This window comes from Eucyclogobius newberryi, unplaced genomic scaffold, assembly GCF_026437365.1.
Source record: "Eucyclogobius newberryi isolate DKJ021-1_F unplaced genomic scaffold, fEucNew1.0.hap1 SCAF_12, whole genome shotgun sequence".
NCBI lineage: Eukaryota > Metazoa > Chordata > Actinopteri > Gobiiformes > Gobiidae > Eucyclogobius > Eucyclogobius newberryi.
The window spans coordinates 23,030,990-23,048,710 of NW_027315746.1; the positions used below are offsets into that span (position 1 = coordinate 23,030,990).

The 17,721-nt window shown below is 43.7% G+C and overlaps 1 protein-coding gene across 4 annotated transcripts in view; it reads left to right on the plus strand.

The window, feature by feature from the left end:
* Positions 1 to 7,215: 7,215 nt before the first annotated feature.
* Positions 7,216 to 17,721, plus strand: part of LOC140356529 (tetratricopeptide repeat protein 39C-like) — a 10,821-nt gene continuing 315 nt past the window's right edge. The window contains exons 1-14 of one of the 4 annotated variants that reach the window (XM_072441538.1): positions 7,216 to 7,572; positions 10,865 to 10,913; positions 11,735 to 11,863; positions 12,111 to 12,225; positions 13,066 to 13,456; positions 14,252 to 14,420; positions 14,499 to 14,592; positions 15,524 to 15,631; positions 15,696 to 15,805; positions 16,688 to 16,811; positions 16,889 to 16,986; positions 17,092 to 17,196; positions 17,262 to 17,300; positions 17,367 to 17,721. The exon at positions 17,367 to 17,721 is cut by the window's right edge and continues 310 nt beyond it. In XM_072441538.1, the coding sequence (XP_072297639.1) occupies positions 7,403 to 7,572; positions 10,865 to 10,913; positions 11,735 to 11,863; positions 12,111 to 12,225; positions 13,066 to 13,456; positions 14,252 to 14,420; positions 14,499 to 14,592; positions 15,524 to 15,631; positions 15,696 to 15,805; positions 16,688 to 16,811; positions 16,889 to 16,986; positions 17,092 to 17,196; positions 17,262 to 17,300; positions 17,367 to 17,456 (1,791 nt within the window). In that variant the 5' untranslated portion in view covers positions 7,216 to 7,402 and the 3' untranslated portion in view covers positions 17,457 to 17,721. Of the gene's footprint in view, positions 7,573 to 10,864; positions 10,914 to 11,734; positions 11,864 to 12,110; positions 12,226 to 13,065; positions 13,469 to 14,251; positions 14,421 to 14,498; positions 14,593 to 15,523; positions 15,632 to 15,695; positions 15,806 to 16,687; positions 16,812 to 16,888; positions 16,987 to 17,091; positions 17,197 to 17,261; positions 17,301 to 17,366 lie in introns of those variants that run through there. The other 3 variants (XM_072441539.1, XM_072441540.1, XM_072441541.1) reach the window with 3 other exon arrangements.

The following is a 17,721-nucleotide window of genomic DNA, read 5'->3' on the forward strand; positions in this document are numbered from 1 at the left end:
GGCGCTGGTACAGCTGGCAGCCCGGTGTAAACGCTCTCTCTTCTTTCTCACACTTATTGTGCTTTATCTCCTATATTTTGTAAATATAGTTAGTATATTTTTTCTATTTTACTGTACGATAGGGACACGCGCTGGAATAGTTTTTTGATTCAACTGTTTTTGACTTTTTTCGGCTGGATTTAAGCGTTTTTCGTTGCGTTCGTTGTGTTGTTGTGACGTGAGCTAGCTCCGAGCGAGCCCACCAGCCCCCCCGCGCCCTCCGGCCGCGCTAAAGTACGGCGTGTCGTCGGTACACGTTTATATACACGTTTATATGAAAGAGGAACTTCACGAACGATCGGGACACGCACTGGAATCGCTTTAAATTAACTTGTTTTGACTTTATTCGGCTGGATTGAGTGTTTTCGTCGTGTCGTTGCGATGTGTCTTGGCTCTGAGTCCCCCGGCTCCGGCCCCGCCCCCCGGCCGGCGCCGTACCGCGTTTACACAAAGGAGGAACTCATGAAACTGCGGAGAACAGTCGTCTTACCCGGAGATCGCCACGTTATCCCGGCGGACATCCTAAGGAAAACGCAACGAGGCAGACGGGCTGGACGTAAACTCCGAGAGAAGAGAGGGACAAACAGGAAGTCGGTTCCCGCCGTAGTCATGGGTAACGTGAGGTCCCTTCAAAATAAAATGACGGAAATAGCGAGCCTCATGCAGTCCCAGAGGATTTATAGAGACAGCAGCGTCTTGATTTTCACAGAGACCTGGTTAACAGCAGAAATGCCAGACTCTATTGTAGGTTTGGACAATTTTCATCTGCTGCGGGCGGACAGAACGAGAGAATGCGGGAAGAAAAGAGGTGGAGGTCTGGCGGTGTATGTGAACACGAGCTGGTCCAAACCCGAACACTGCACAGTGAGGGAGCAGCTATGTAACAAGGATATTGAACTATTGGCTATTGGCATGAGGCCATATTATCTGCCCCGGGAGTTCTCACATGTGATTTTGATCGCAGTCTATGTGGCCCCGTCTGCCAATGCTGAAGATGCTTGTGAAGCACTGCTCTCCTGCACTTGTAGGCTGCAAACACAGCATCCACAGGCTCTCTTCCTCATCTCTGGTGACTTTAACCACGCTTCTCCCTCTTCTGTTCTACCAACATACACCCAGTATGTTACCTGCCCCACCAGAGAGAATAGAACATTGGACTTGTTTTTTGCCAACACCAAGGAGGCTTATTCTTCTTCCCCCCTCCCTCCCCTGGGCAGCTCGGACCACAACCGTGTACATCTGAGGCCTGTGTATGAACCCATCGTGCGCAGGCAGCCTGTGGTGTCCCGTGAGGTGAGGATGTGGTCTGCTGAGAGTGAGGAGGCTCTGAGGGACTGCTTCAGCACCACTGTCTGGACTGAGCTTTATGACCCACAGGTGGAGGACATCAACACCATCACAGAGTGCATCACGGACTACATCAACTTCTGTTTTGAGAACATTGTTCCCTCCCGGACGGTGCGGTGTTTTCCAAACAACAAGCCATGGATTAACCGTGAACTGAAGGCTCTGTTGAAGGAGAAGAAGAGAGCCTTCAGGTCAGGGAACAAGGAGGAGCTGAGGACTGTGCAGAAGGAACTGAGGAGGAAGATCAGGCAGGCTGAGGCCGGCTACAAGAGGAGGATGGAGGAGCAGCTGCAGCAAAAGAACATTCAGGGAGTGTGGAGGAGCCTGAAAACCATCTCGGGCTTCAAAATCCCCCCTGCCCAGACAGAGGGGGATCTACAGTGGGTGAATGATTTAAATGCTCACTTCTTGAGGTTTGATCGGTCACCCGCCCCTCCCCCTGCACAGCTGCATGCTCCCTCTTCCACAGCTGGACAATGCCCTGCATCTGTTCCTCTTCGCTTATCTGCCCTGGACCATCAGCTCCCCACTTCGCCTGGACTCACCCATCCCCCCAGCACACGGTCCCCTGCCAACCACTGACTGTCACAGCAGCACAGGTGAGGAGTGAGCTGAAGAGGATTAAAGTGAGGAAGGCAGCAGGACCTGATGGCATCAGCCCCAGGCTCCTTAAGTCCTGCGCAGATGAACTGTGTGGAGTTATGGAGCATGTCTTCAACATGAGCCTGAAGCTGAGGGTGGTACCACAGGTCTGGAAGACCTCCTGTCTGGTACCTGTGCCTAAGACACCGCGCCCCAAAGACCTCAACAGCTTCAGGCCAGTGGCTCTCACGTCCCACCTGATGAAGACACTGGAGCGGCTAGTCCTGGACCACCTCCGCTCCACCGTGAGCTCAGCCATGGACCCGCTGCAGTTTGCATATCGGTCTGGCATCGGAGTGGAGGACGCCGTCATCTCCCTGCTGCACCGCTCTCTCTCTCACCTGGAAAAGCCTGGCAGCTCTGTGAGGATTCTGTTCTTTGATCTTTCCAGCGCCTTCAACACCATCCAGCCGCTGCTCCTGAGGGACAAGCTGGAGATGGCTGGTGTGGAGTATGACCTGGCAGAGTGGATCCTGGACTACCTCACAGACCGACCCCAGTTTGTGAGAGCCCGGAACTGTGTGTCTGACACTCGGACCTGCAGTGTGGGGGCGCCCCAGGGCACTGTCCTCGCACCCTTTCTCTTCACCCTTTACACTGCAGACTTCAGACATGACACGGACAGCTGTGTCCTGCAGAAGTTCTCTGACGACTCTGCCATCATCGGACTCATCACGGACGACGATGACGCGGAGTACAGAGGACTGGCACAGGACTTTGTGGACTGGTGTCAGCGGAACCACCTCCTCATCAACGCGGGGAAGACCAAGGAGATGGTGGTGGATTTCCGCAGACGCCACTCCACTGCCCCCTCACCAGTGAACATCCAGGGACGGGACATTGAGAGAGTGGACTCATACAAGTACTTGGGTGTTCATCTGAACCACAAACTGGACTGGACTCATAACACAGACGCACTGTACAGGAAGAGCCAGAGTCGGCTCTACCTCCTGAGGAGACTCAGGTCTTTTGGAGTGACAGGGCCACTCCTGAAGACCTTCTACGACTCTGTGGTGGCATCGGCCCTCCTGTATGGTGTGGCCTGCTGGAGCAGCAGCATCACAGAGAGGGAGAGGATGAAGCTGGACAGAGTCATCAAGAAGTCCAGCTCCGTCCTGGGCTGTGCTCTGGACTCGGTGCAGGAGGTGGGGGACAAGAGGGTCCTGGCTAGATTCACATCTATGCTGGACCATGAGTGTCACCCCCTGCAGGACACTCTCTCCGCTCTGGAGAGCAGCTTCAGTGAGAGACTGATCCACCCTCGATGTGTGAAGGAAAGGTTCCGTAGGTCTTTCCTTCCTGCTGCTGTCAGACTTTATAACAAAAACTGTTAGTACTGAACACTCACAATACCTAATACTGATGTGCAATTCTGTCATATGTGCAATTGCTGTTGGAATTCATGTGCAATTACTGTGAAATTCATGTGCAATCTATGTGCTGTCGTGACACATATTCATGTGCAATTACTGTCGGGATCACATGCAATGGTACTTATTTATTTATTTATTTATTTGTCTATGGGAGTTTTTATTTATTTATAGGAGATCTTCTACTGAAAGTGTTTTTCAGACTTCCTATAAGTGATCTGTTCTTCTGTATCTACCTCTGTATCTACCTGCGTTGCACCAATGAAATTTCCCCATGTGGGACAATAAAGGAATATCTTATCTTATCTTATCTTGATGGGGGACAGAATGAGGCTGGTAGCATGGTTTTTAGCCAGGTAGGAAATGCGAAAGCGCGGCTTGCGGGGGTTGGTGATCTGCGTGTGAGCCCGTCGGTGGCTTTGTCTACTATAGGTCCGTGGAAGTTTGTCCCGGCTCCTGTTGATGTTAGCTTGCATGGCAAGCTTAGAGGAGTCGCTGGGAGGGCACCGCAGTTTGCAGTTCAAGCGCTCATCGATAGGCACTCAAATGATGTGTTTATTTATACCGACGGGGTGGGTGGGAGAGTGGGTGTACTGGCGCTGCTTATTTTATGTCCCCGACCTGGGGCTGGCGGTCAAGAAGAGGTTGACAGATCGCCTTTCTGTTTTCACGTCGGAACTCATAGCGATACGGTTTGCATTGGAATGGGCGGAATCTGCTTTACAGTGTTGCAGCATTGTGGTGGCCTCTGACAGCCTTTCTGCATTGCAAAGCATTAAATCTGGGAAATCGGATTGCAGACAGGATGTGTTGAATGACATCTTCTGTCTGGTACTCTCCCTGTCCAGGAAGGATGTGAGGGTTTCCTTCATTTGGGTTCCTGCGCATGTGGGGGTGGATGTTAACGAAATGGCTGATACACTGGCTAAACGTTCCCTTAGGCGGCCATCAATTGATGTGGCGGTTGAGTTAAGCAAGTCTGAAATCAAGCCTGTTATCAAGAGTCATGTGGTAGGCCTTTGGCAGGAATTTTGGAGCCACTGTGTTACTGGACGGCATCTCTATCACGTACAGGGTAGTGTGGGTCCTTGCAGGTCTATGGGCAGGAACCCGTGGGAGGAAAGGGCCTTCGCCTGCATGAGGATTGGCCATACTGGACTCAATTGGTCACTGAGTAGGATAGGCAAACATCCGACCGGTCTGTGTGGTCACTGTCGGGTGCCAGAGCCTGTCGAGCATGTGCTGATTCGCTGTGAGGCTTATGATAGAGAAAGGGCCGGGTTGGCCTTTTGGTTTCGGAATAATGGGCGGGAGTTCAATCTGCGGAACGTTCTGGCGATCCAGTCACAGGGTTTGTGTCAGGCTGTGGTTGCTTACTTATATAGCACAGGGCTGGGTAAACGTTTATAGAGTTGGGGGGTGTTGGACTGAGCCGAGGATGAGGAGCAAGAGGATGTTCTAACGCGCTTTGACTTCATGGTCCTAGAAACGCCAAAGTGATGGAAGAAGGACTTCTAAAGGATAAAACAACAAAGACGTCCCATGACCTAATGGGCTTTGTAAAACAACAAAGACGTTTTTACGGACTACGACAGAGTCTGAGGCCTACGAAAAGTCTGAGGAATAAAGTCTGGCGGTAATGCAACAATTGGATGCCAACCGCCATAAAACGACAACAACAACAACAACAACAACAAAGACGTCCCATGACCTCATGAGCTTTGTACTTCCAAAGCAATGGAATAAGAATTTTTAAGGACTACGACAAAGTCTGAGGGGAGGAAGAACTTCTATAGGATACAATGTTGTTGTTGTTGTTGTTGTTTTATGGCGGTTGGCATCCAAGTGTTGCATTACCGCCAGACTTTATTCCTCAGACTTTGTCGTAGTCCTCAGACTCTGTCGTCGTAGTCCTCAGACTCTGTCGTAGTCCGTAAAAGTACTCCTTCCATTGCTTTGGTGTTACAAAGCCCATGAGGTCATGATATGTCTTTGTGACCGGCTTTATTCCAGGGAGACAATAACAAAGGCATCTCATGACCTCTTGGGCTTTGTCAAAGCACTGGAAGTCAGGGCACTGGAAGAGGAACTTTTAGGACTACGACAAAGTCTAGGGAATAAAGTCTGGCGGTAATGCGGCACTCGGATGTCGACTGCCATAAAACAACAACAACAACAACAACATCAACAACTTCATTACAATTTAGCGATCGAACAGAAAAGCAGCGACCAAACCAGAGAGCATTGAACAATGGCGAAAAGCTGGTACGAATATACTCTTGAAGACGATGAAGGACTTTACAATGAGGACTTCGACCTGATGGAGGCCCTTGGTTTAAAGCCCAAGGAGGTGGACCAAACCTCTGAAACTTGTCTAACTGTAGACCAGCTGGAGAAGGAGCAGTTTCAGCTATTGGGCTTTACTGTGAAAGAGGATAAAACAGAGGAGTCTGAACGCCAACAAAGGCTTTTGGAAGCGGACCAGCGGAACATGAAACTACTGATGTTACGACTGGAAATCTAAATCTAAGCTACTTTAAAGCTTCAGAGGCCCAAACAAAGGAGGAGAATCTTTTGAAAGAGCTAGAGGAGGTGAAGAAGCTCCGAGAAACAGAGAGGAAGGAGTTTTCTACAGACCTCAAAATTACTCAAGAGAAGATCACCTGGCTCAAACATGAAAATGAGCTGAGCTCCAAACAGCACAAGGAGAAGTCGACGTTACTGCACAAAATGAAGCAGATAATGGACACTCACAAGATGGAACTGGACAAACGGGCCATCGAAACACAGGAGGTCCAAATCCAACTGGACAAAGTGAAAGAAGAAAACAATCGTCTGAAACTTGAAAATGAGCTCTATGTCAATGGGTACAAAGAGAAGAAGTGGAAGTTATCGGACCAAAGGAAGATAATAGCCGCTTATAACCAACGGGCCAGAGAAAAATAGGAGGTCCAAACTGAACTGGACAAAGAGACAGAGGAAAACAATCGTCGGATAATAGACATTCATAAGATTGAACTAACCCTGACCCTGACCCTGACACTGACCCTTCAAACGGGCCGAAGAAACACAGAAGGTCCAAACTGAACTGGACAAAGTTAAAGAGGAGAAAGGATTCCCGATGAAACAGATTGCTGATATTAAAGACGGGGACAAACGAGTGAGAGCTGAACTGGAGGAGGAGAAGGCCGATGCCTCTGAACTTCTCACTTTTTTCTAAGAATTAATAAAGAATTTTGTTTGCAAAAATGTATGCAGCCTTATACTTTTCTTTCTTCTTCCACTAAATCCGGCTTTCTCAAAGGGAGAGCATGAGTTTAGGGGTGCCGTGCTAAAGTTTAATGGACTTTTTAGAATAAAGCCAAATGAACAAATGCAAATATCGATTCATGGAATAAGCTAATAATAATAAAATAATGCTTTTGATAGAAAATTAAATTGTAAGAAATTCATTAAAAATGGGCTTAAAAAATGGTTCCCCCTCTCTCTCTCTCTCTCTCTCTCTCTCTCTCTCTCTCTCAGAGCGCCTGTGATGAGCTATGAGGATCAATTATATTTGCTTTGATGAAGCTTTGATTGCTTTGATTTGCTTTGATATGAGCAGACGAAGGCGCATAACCAAAGGTTATGCAGGAAGATAATTGCTTGCTTAAATTACACAGGATTTATTGGATAGTAACAATGTTAAAAGTATCTTTGTAGTTCCATTAGTACTATGCCACTTTTGTATTGTTTAGGCCCGTTTGTCTGCTGTTCGCCCTCCGGTCCAGCAGGTGGCGGTAAGTGCAGATGCGTTTCAATTGGCCATTAAAGGTGAGCGAACAAGCCGCTTCAGACTTTAATAACACAGTAGTGAGTTGACCCGGAGCTGTCTGCTCGTCCGAAATAACTGCGTTTTTTGTCGTAATGACTCCACCACCGCCTTGGCTCTTTCCTGCCGAGTGAGTGCACCGCCGACGGACCGCGACCAGCACCTTCCCTTCCCCGGTGTGGGTGAGATCTCCATGGCCGAGCCCACAGACCCAGCCCCGGGGAGCACGGCGGCAGCGGCGGCAGCGGCGGCGGAGGAAGACCCGGACGAGGACGTAGACGAGACGGAGCTGGCTCTCAAAGGAATCAACATGCTTCTCAACAATGGGTTCAAGGAAAGCGACGAGCTCTTCAGGGCTTACAGGTTTGTCAATTATGGACCCGTCACCAGGGAAACGATGGAAGACAGACAGGTGCTGCTGTGGTTAGTCTGTTTATACGTTTTATTATAAGTAGGTTAAGCTGTATGATCAGAGATGCTTCCATAAGCTCTGTTTGTGTGCAGAAGCAAAGCCATCGTCATCATTGTTATAATCTCTGTCACAGTCTGACTCTACACTAAAGATCATCCCAAATAACCCCAAACTGTTCAATGATCAATAATGAAGGTGTACGATTCTAATCTAAAACATTTACCACCTTTTTAGAGCCTTTAAAAGCTTGTAAACTAAAACAACATTCTGTAATGGAGCCAAACATGAAGTGGAACTTAATGTGATTTCAATGGAGGAACCGGAATTAAACTCAGAATGCAACAGAATATGTAAAAATCTATCGTTTTTATCCAATGAAAACCACACGGATACCTGTGAATGACATCATTTAATATTATATTTTACATTATTTGTTCATCTAATGGGAGATTGTACTAGACACTTGCTATTTTTCATCATTGCAAAATCCTGATTTTTAGGTTTTACTGGACAAATGCTAGACCATTGCGATTATTTTCATTTCTACTCTGGATATTCTGAATTGTTGCTTATTATAAAGATTTAAAACCATTAACATTTAGCTAATCATTAAAGTGTTCTAGTCAACTTTGTTCTAGATGTTTCTGATGACAACAAGTTGTTTACTCTGTTGAATTCATGAGCAGAGTAAAGAAAAAAAAAGGTCAGTCCTCCTCATTATGTGTCTGATTGCAGATTGCAGACACTAGGGGTCCCGGCCCCTGGTGAAGTCATAAATGTCACCTTTCCCTCTAATTGAGTTGAACACTACTAGGCCTCATGCTGTTTCGATTGCACCAGCAGCAGCAGTAATGAGGAAGTTGAGAAAACACATGACATGGCTTGTCTGTGTTTCACTAACACATTTTATGAAAGCTGCTGCGACAGTTTTAACAGTTGGAGCTGGTTTTAAAATTCCTGTACAGTGCGTCATAACACAGACGCACTGTACAGGAAGAGCCAGAGTCTGCTCTACCTCCTGAGGAGACTCAGGTCTTTTGGAGTGACAGGGCCACTCCTGAAGACCTTCTATGACTCTGTGGTGGCATCAGCTCCTGTACGGTGTGGCCTGCTGGAGCAGCAGCATCACAGAGAGGGAGAGGAAGAAACTGGACAGAGTCATCAAGAAGTCCAGCTCCGTCCTGGGCTGTGCTCTGGACTCGGTGCAGGGGGGGGGGGGGACAGGAGGGTCCTGGCTAGATTCACATCTATGCTGGACCATGAGTGTCACCCCCTGCAGGACACTCTCTCCGCTCTGGAGAGCAGCTTCAGTGAGAGACTGATCCACCCTCGATGTGTGAAGGAAAGGTTTCACAGGTCTTTCCTTCCTGCTGCTGTCAGACTTTATAACAAAAAAAATTTCCCCATGTGGGACAATAAAGGAATATCTTATCTTAAACTGGACATAATTGGCAGCAATTATTGTTCACGTATTATTTGCCAGTAATCTTTTATCGGTCATGTTTTAACAGCCACTGTAAATGATTAGACAAGTGGCTCTGCTCCAGGTTTCATTTAGAATCGGAATTTGTTTACTTAACTTCAATTTCTCTAGATTTCTTAGTGATTGGAGTAATAGTAAATACACTTGGCTTATTTGAATAAGCTGTTTTGTTCATTCAAAGTTGTATTTTGATTGATTCCTGCATGTTTGAGTAATCCTGTATTGTCCTGCAACTGACGCTCCAGCCATCAGAAAATCCCCATTTTCCCCTTCCCCCTATCTCCACCCACATCCCTATGCTTAGTTGTGACTGTCTGAAAAATGAAGACTCATCCAAAACGTTACGTAGCCTGTAGCCACCTTTCATGAGTTCAAAACCCGACTCTGACAGTTTGCTGCATGTCCTCCCTTCTCTCTCATCCTTATTTATTTCACGCTAAAGCTGTCCTGTTTAATAAAGCCTACAGGATAAAGAAAATCCTGAAAAAAACGGAAACATTACGGTAAAAAGTCAGTTCTGCAGTTTTGAACAATCAACAAACCGAACCAGTTTCTATTATAAAGCTGTTTTAGATCTTTACTGCTGTTTGCAACGGCCAAAATGTCAAATTATCATCTACTTATGTTCCAGTTTAATACTAAGTACTTGAAAAAGCATAATAGTGTATGTCTCCTTTTAAATATTGCAGCAAAACATGTGACAAAGATCCTGTTGCTTGTCCTGGAAGTATAAAGGACATCAAAGTGGGGAGTTCCTGTTTGTGGTTCCTGCTTGTAACTTCCTGCCTTAGGTTCTGTGTCAGGAGGAGTTCAAATACATCCCTGGGGAACACGAGGCTTCAGTCGCAGTGTGTGGCTGATTGCATGAAGGACATACAGGGTGAAAACGGCTGTTCAAATGTGAATTAATGGTTGAGGTGATGTTAAAATGTAAAGGAACAGAAACTCCAGACACCAGAAGGAACAGAGATTCTTTGTGTTACAGTCAATGGATGGTGTGTTTGGGAACATTGCAGAACAACATACAATCTGAATGGGGTAATTGATTATGAACAGGATAAAAACATATAAAATAATATTGGTTATATATCAGTATTTTGTTTTCATATATTGGTGAAATTCTGTCATTCATAAAGAGAAAAGTACATTTTTGAACTTACCCTCAACTTAACTTAAATTTGTACCTTGCCATTAATTTTGAAATAATGCAAGTATCTGTTATGGACCTCATAGCAATTTATTTTATTTTTATATTGTTTTAAATTGTTTTTTTTTTTTTCTTTTTAAAACCAATTTAAATGTCAATCAATATTCATTTACTGAACATAAACAACAACAGACTGTCATCCATTTCCACTTAAAACAAAAAAATACAGTATTTTATTGACAATTGGCAATTACGTAATCTCATTGTCAATTAAAATCCGATTAATTACACAGCCCTAATATTAGACCATCACTAAATTAACTGTTGTTGATCAGCTTTTAATTTTCGGTTGATCAAATGAATGCAAACTGGGCCCACACAGAATAATTATTATACACATGTTCTGCTTTTCTATGGAACACATTTTCCCCCTTTGATCAGAGTAGTAATGATTTAGCCTGAGAGGTTGAACTCTGATCGCTGACAGAATCATCTTTACTTATAAACTGGCTCCATCACATTCCTTTCAGACTAAATTCTTGTTGTAGCTTGTTCGTGTTTCCTTAATACATGTATCACAGTTTTCACATTTGCTGGTTCTTTTATTTTTCAGAACCTACAGTCCTCTGATGAGCTTCGGAGCCAGTTTTGTCAGTTTTCTGGTAGGTCGAGCGTGTCCTTGTTTCACTTCTGTTTGTGCTGATTTCACAAGAATCATAAAAGTCACGTTGCAGTTTTGTTTCATAATGAGTCTTGATGATGTTCCCATGTGGAAGTAAACGGGCAGAACGCCAGTCCAGGCACAAAACCAGAGCAGAATAATGCTGCCGTGGACTCATTAGCAGTCGCAACAATTTGTCTTTGCAAAGTTGTTTTAGCATTTGCATTACTTGTACAAATGATTATTTTATTTATTAATTTTATTCATAAAGTAATGCAAGAATGAAATTACAAATGATTTTGGTTGTGAATCATAAATGGATTTATTTATACATTTTTTACTGTTAAAATAAATATCAAGATTTGGTGTCTGAAATCTATTGTTTTAAAAGTCAAGAGACCTGAACTTGAATTGTGTTTTTTATTAATTCCCAATCAGATAAATGTAACTGACTGTGAAGTACCCAAACTTATACCAGAAATGTCTCTTATTTTAGTTTCCTACAATCTTCAAACCTGCATCTCAAATCTTACAGTATGAAATATCCACATAATATGAACATAAAATGTAAATGATCATAAATACAAAATGTTATGAGTCTCCAAGAAACATACAAGAGCAAGAAGGCATACTAATATATATATTCTTTGGGAATTATAAAAACATTTATGAACAGATACTGAACAAAATGAGACCGTTCTATTCCTACAAATCTACTATAAGTTCTTCAGTATATTATGTTGACCAGAGCTACTTGTGTCTTCAGTGCTGTTGATCTGTCTGTTTGTTGGTTTGTTTGTTTGTTGGTTTGTGTGCGTGCAGAATGCCATGATGACTTTTGAGGAGGAGAAGATGCAGATTGCCTTGGAGGACCTGAAGGCCACAGAGCGGCTGTGTGAGCGCAACAACACTGGAGTCATTGAGACCATCAAGAACAGGATCAAGAGGAATGTGTGTGCACTCCACAGCTTCAATCAAACCTCTCTTACTCCCTTGTTTAGATACAGGCATGAACTCGGTGTAATACAGAAATATAGTGAAATGTTAGTTTTATCCCATATTCTAAATTGATTCTATTTTTTTTTTAAATCCTGTTTTTGTATAGGTTTACTTAATTAAAGTTACAGCAACCGCTTGCATGGCACGACATTTCTGCGAGTACAGAAATAATGTGTGATATTAACATGTGTGTGGGCAGATGGACTCTCAGAGGTCAGGAGTGGCAGCCGTAGATCGTCTTCAGAGACAAATCATCATCGCAGACTGCCAAGTTTATCTGGCTGTGCTGTCCTTCATCAAACATGAACTTTCAGGTGGGAGAGCTTCTTTTGTTAGTTTCATTTACATGGGGAAGAGACAAGAGACAATTTATTATTATAAGTACAGATCATACAGAGCATGTATCACTCTGTGTGCAGCTCTAATACCAAATTTGCAAGTTGTGTCTGGCTTTTTGTGTATGAGAAATATTTAGTATATTTACACTAGTGATATTTACACTAGTGATGGGCGTGTCGTGTTTTTTTCCAACCACAGAGTCTCGCAATTTTGGCATTTTTTGTCCCAGCCCGCCCTGCATCTAGATTAATCAGACTACTACGACTAATAATAATTTAATATAATTTCTATCCTTCTCCCCATTCAGTTCAGGTTCAGGTAACTTTAGAATTGGTTTGCAGTTAGAGTTTACAAACTACACAAACAATAAAAGCAGATATAAAATCATAGAAATTAGAAAGTGCCCCGGTCCTGCCCAAAAATAAACAATTCAGACACTTAAAAAAAGAAATTGCCCAAGACTAAAACTTTACAGTTGTCATTGAAAGGAATCACACGGATGAACAATTAAGGTTCAATTAACAGCTTATTTAGCAAAGAAACAGCAGCTGGGATGAAGCGCTTTGTTTTGGCTCTTGGGACCAGGTTCCTTTGCCCAGATGGAAGAAGCTGAACGCCGTTGTGCAAAAGGTGTGGCACATCATTTACACAAGTATTGAAGCTGCTCAAGAGGCAGCTGTGTATCTCCAGTGACTTTACTGGAATATTTCACCACTTGGGAAAGCTTGTTTTTGATAGTGATACTGCTATGAGACTAAACTAAATGATAAACAGATGTAATAAAGGCATTAAAATTAACTTTTTCTCACCAACAGCGTACATCAAAGGGGGCTGGACCCTCCGCAAAGCCTGGAAAATGTACAACAAATGCTACAGCGACATCACAGTCCTGCAGGAGGGCCACAGGAGGAGAGGCTCGGAGCAGCCCACTGTGCCCCCTTTCTCTTCAGCAGACTCCCCCAGCCACAACTCGTCCCCCGGCCCCAGCCCCTCAGTCAAAGGCCACGGCATCAGCCCGGAGGCGCTGGACCGTCTCAAAGGCTCGGTCAGCTTTGGCTTCGGCCTCTTCCACCTCTGCATCTCCATGGTCCCCCCACATCTCCTCAAGATCGTGAACCTGCTGGGTTTCCCCGGAGACCGGCACCAGGGCCTGTCGGCGCTAAGTTATGCCAGCGAAAGTAAAGACATGAAGGCCCCATTAGCTACGTGAGTATGTGAGTATGTTTGCCCTTCTGGACTCCAGTTTAACGTCTATTTGACAGGTTAGACGACACATTTCACTCAAATGAAGTGAACACAATAATATTTCAGATTTTACTTGCCTGTTTGTTCCCAGTTTGACATTTTTGTATTTTATTTTGTATTCTTGTATTGTACTTCCTGGCTGGGCAGTAAACATGACATAGGTAGAGAGTTTATGAGTTTCGAAGTTTATGATTTGAAAAACAATAATACCATATAACACCGTTATTTGGTTGAATCATTTAAATAGTCAGAAAAGTGTATCAGTTCAGTGTTTTCAATGGCACGTCGCATATTGATGACATCACAGAAGATTCCGTTTTAGAACTCGGCACTACTTCTTGTTATTTTAAACTCTTTTTCAAATTTCTTCACAAACTGCAACTTAATAAAAGTAAAACTATGATGACTTTAATATCCTTAATAAAGCATGAACAAATACTTAATTCATAATGAACAAAAAGTTTATTCAGTTCTTTAAAACATAGGGTATTTATAGTACTTTTTAGACACCCTGAAAGATGCTTTACATTATTCATTCACTGGTAAGCTATAACGTAAAGTGAAGTAGCCACAGCTGCCCTGGGACTGATGGAGATAAGACCGCTTACATTGCTGTTGGTATCGTCTGTCATCATATTAATATGTGTATTAACAGGAATGCCTCCTACAAAAAAGTCCAATCTCATGTCGTATATGTATAAAAGTACAAGTCGAATATATCTGTGTACACAAAAACACCACGGCTCTCTGTTACAGCCTGGCCCTGCTCTGGTACCACACGGTTGTCCAGCCTTTCTTTGCCCTGGACGGAGCCGACACGGAGGCTGGACTGATGGAAGCGAAGTCCATTCTCCAGCAGCGTGAAGCTACTTACCCCAACTCCTCCCTCTTCACGTTTTTCAAAGGCAGGGTCCAACGTCTCGAAGTAAGACACCGTAAACAACATGAGCGGGCGGCACCTCGTTTTTTAATTGGTCTTAATCTCGACTCGTTCTTTTCCCAGTGCCAGATCAGCAGCGCCCTGACGTCCTTTCGTAACGCCTTAGACCTGGCTTCTGAGCAAAGGGAGATTCAGCACGTGTGTTTGTATGAAATAGGTACTTGTTTACTTCTTTTACGGCAGAGCGTAACATTTTGACGAGCTTAAATCATCCACACATGCTTGGAAGATGAGATAATGCCACAGAAGCATAATGTAACAATAACATACTGTCACACCAAAAAGACAGACAAAAGACGCTCATCACCAGGCATAAGAAAATAATAAGACCTAATAAATGTATGACAGAAGAGGAAAATCCTGATTTCCTCCCTCGTTGACATCCACAGAAGCAGCTTTTGATTGATACATCACGTCAAATCATCTGAAATTTCAATATTAGCGAAGGAACTTGAACTAGACTAACAAAGACTGTGAGTGTTGAAGTTGATTCGTTGCGTAGTGCAGGTAATTTAGGTATCAAAGTAACCAAAATGAGATTTATGGACTTAAAAAAGAACACAAACTCCTGCCATGGATACAATACATGGATACTTCGCAAAACATTGGTTGAGACAAACCTCACCGACAACCAAGGACTGGACTGACATAGTAACGGACATCAGAAAAATGGACAAACTGTCTTTCGAGCTCAATTTGGAAATGGACATATTTGGATTCTTATACTAATTTGTGTGTCATAATTTTGTTTCTTTGTTCTCAAGTTGATGTCTAAATGTATTTTTTTGACGGAGCTTTATGGATTATCCCTGGATTTATATCAGTGTCGGGAAGCAGCTAAACCAGGACTAAACCAGGACTAGACAAGGACCAAACGGGACAAATAGGAAAGCACTTCAGGGATAACATTTAAAAAGAAGGACCTTTTTTAAATTGGACAATACAGTATTCACTTGTGCAGTACATCGCACCCACATACAGGCACCAGTCCCATCAGTGGTCATAAAGATTTGCGGATTGATATTAAACCCAACCACCACATTATGGTTGCGTCTCTGCATTCTAATATCTAATTGTCATTCTTGCAGGCTGGTGCAGCATGATTGAGTTGAATTTCCGAGAGGCCTACAGGGCCTTTGAGCGGCTGAAGAACGAGTCGCGCTGGTCTCAGTGCTACTACGCCTATTTAACCGGAGGTGCGGATGAAACCCCGAGTCTCGTCTTTTGGCTGTAATTAACATTGAATATTCCCGTCTCCAGTGTGCCAAGGAGCCAGCGGCGAGCTAGAGGGCGCCGTGGCGGTGTTCAAGGATGTTCAACAATTGTACAAACGCAAGAATAATCAGATTGAGTTGTTTTCCACAAAGAGGGTGAGTCCAGGAGATGTCCGTGCGCGCTCACTATGTGTCATTTGAGCTTTCTTAAAGGTGCAGACGTGGATTTGACTGTTTGACTGAACGATGAAGCATTTTGGTGTTGTCAAGAACGTAAAGCAAAACCAAATGTCAATTTATCATGCAGCACATTACATATACAACACATTTGGAAATATTTTCAGTCAAAAAAAGAGTACAAAGAGTCAAATTTGAAAAAAGTACCACAAGTCAAATAATAAAGTACCACGAGTCAAATTAAAACAAAAATTGTCGTCAAATGCTGAAAAACACTTGTTCGCCACCTGCTAGTTGCCACGGAAATATTTCTACTTTGCCCAGAATGTTCCACAGTATGTCACTAAATCTATCCATCTCCATGAAGACAAGCAGGTCGTCACTAAGCCAGGGTACAGGTCAGATCTCCGAAGAGGCGAGCCCGCTCACAGTAACAATACATGCTTTCAAGATTATATATATGCAATAAAAACCTTGGGGGGAAAAAAATGACTATATGTACAGTAGATATGTTTAATGCCATACTGTGTAGCATTCCAGACAAAGCGGTAACATCTACATGAGTCAAGCGGGTAGCGGACCTCCACCACAAACCTTACATCGTTTTAAGAGTGATTTTCATTTGCTGACAGTTTGGTCTAGCAGTTGAACGTCTAGCAAGCTTTTTCCCCCTGTAGATATAATATTTACACAGCAGTAAGAACTACTTCTATTGGTGGTTGAATTGAAAAGAACATTTAAGCCAAACCAAACCGTATTTTCAAACCAAGAGGCATTGTTCTTTAATTCTATGGTCAAATTTAATTCCGTTTTCTCTAAATGTTGTTGGTAATTTGTAAATCACAGTTTGTTTTGTTTCAGTCAGAGAAGCTACGCAGCCCCAACGTCACAAAAGAACTGTGCATCCTGTCTGTGATCGAGATTCTGTATTTGTGGAAAGCTCTGCCCAACAGCTCCGCCCCAACTCTGCAAAGCATGACAAAAGGTGCGACGGGCTTAACGGTGACCTCAATCGAGCGCTCGTATGCAAACTGAAACTCTTTATCCTTTTTACTTGTCCAGTCTTGCAGGGCATTGATGACGCTTCCTCCACGGGCTTAAAGTACTTACTGCTGGGAGCCATTAACAAATATCTGCACAATATCAAAGAAGCTGTGCAGGTAATTCAGTTTTTTTTCGTTTAATGTCTTGAGATAATACCACAGATTAGGTGTCAACAATGTCATTGTCATTGTTTCTTGCATTGACGTGAACCGTGTGGTCAGTTTTTCCATTTAGCTGCACAAGATGAGGTGGGCTGTCTCACCAACTCCTATGTACAGCCTTACTCCTGCTACGAACTGGCCTGCGTGCTCCTGAACAGCCAAGAGGTATTTCATATGGTCCTGACACAATATATCACAATATCAATGGTTTACAATGTTTGTTTCCTCAGACTGCAGCAAGAGGTCGAATGCTAATGCTTCAGACTAAGGTATTTTCATTTAGATGTATTACTTTTTTATTTTGGCTTCTCTTAGAAACACAAATGTCTGTTTAGGAGGACTACGCGGGCTACGACTTTGAGAACAGACTACACGTGCGCATCCATTCAGCGCTGGCGTCCGTGCAGACCTCCGCTCAGTCTTAGGACCACTCTGGACCTCTTTTAACTGTCGGTGAAAAAACCATGCCAATGTTTACAATGTGTGCAATATTAAGTACGATTTGAATGGACAACTGTTACTGTAGTTTTTTTTTGTGTTGCCGGAGTAAAACAAATTGATATTTTATCCTTTTTTAAGAAATGTTTAGTACTTTTACATTTGAAAGGGACGGGTTCTATAGCTTTTCATGAACTGTCAGAAGTGAAATACTGTCAAGACATATCCAAAGTATTCCACAGCAATCAAGTG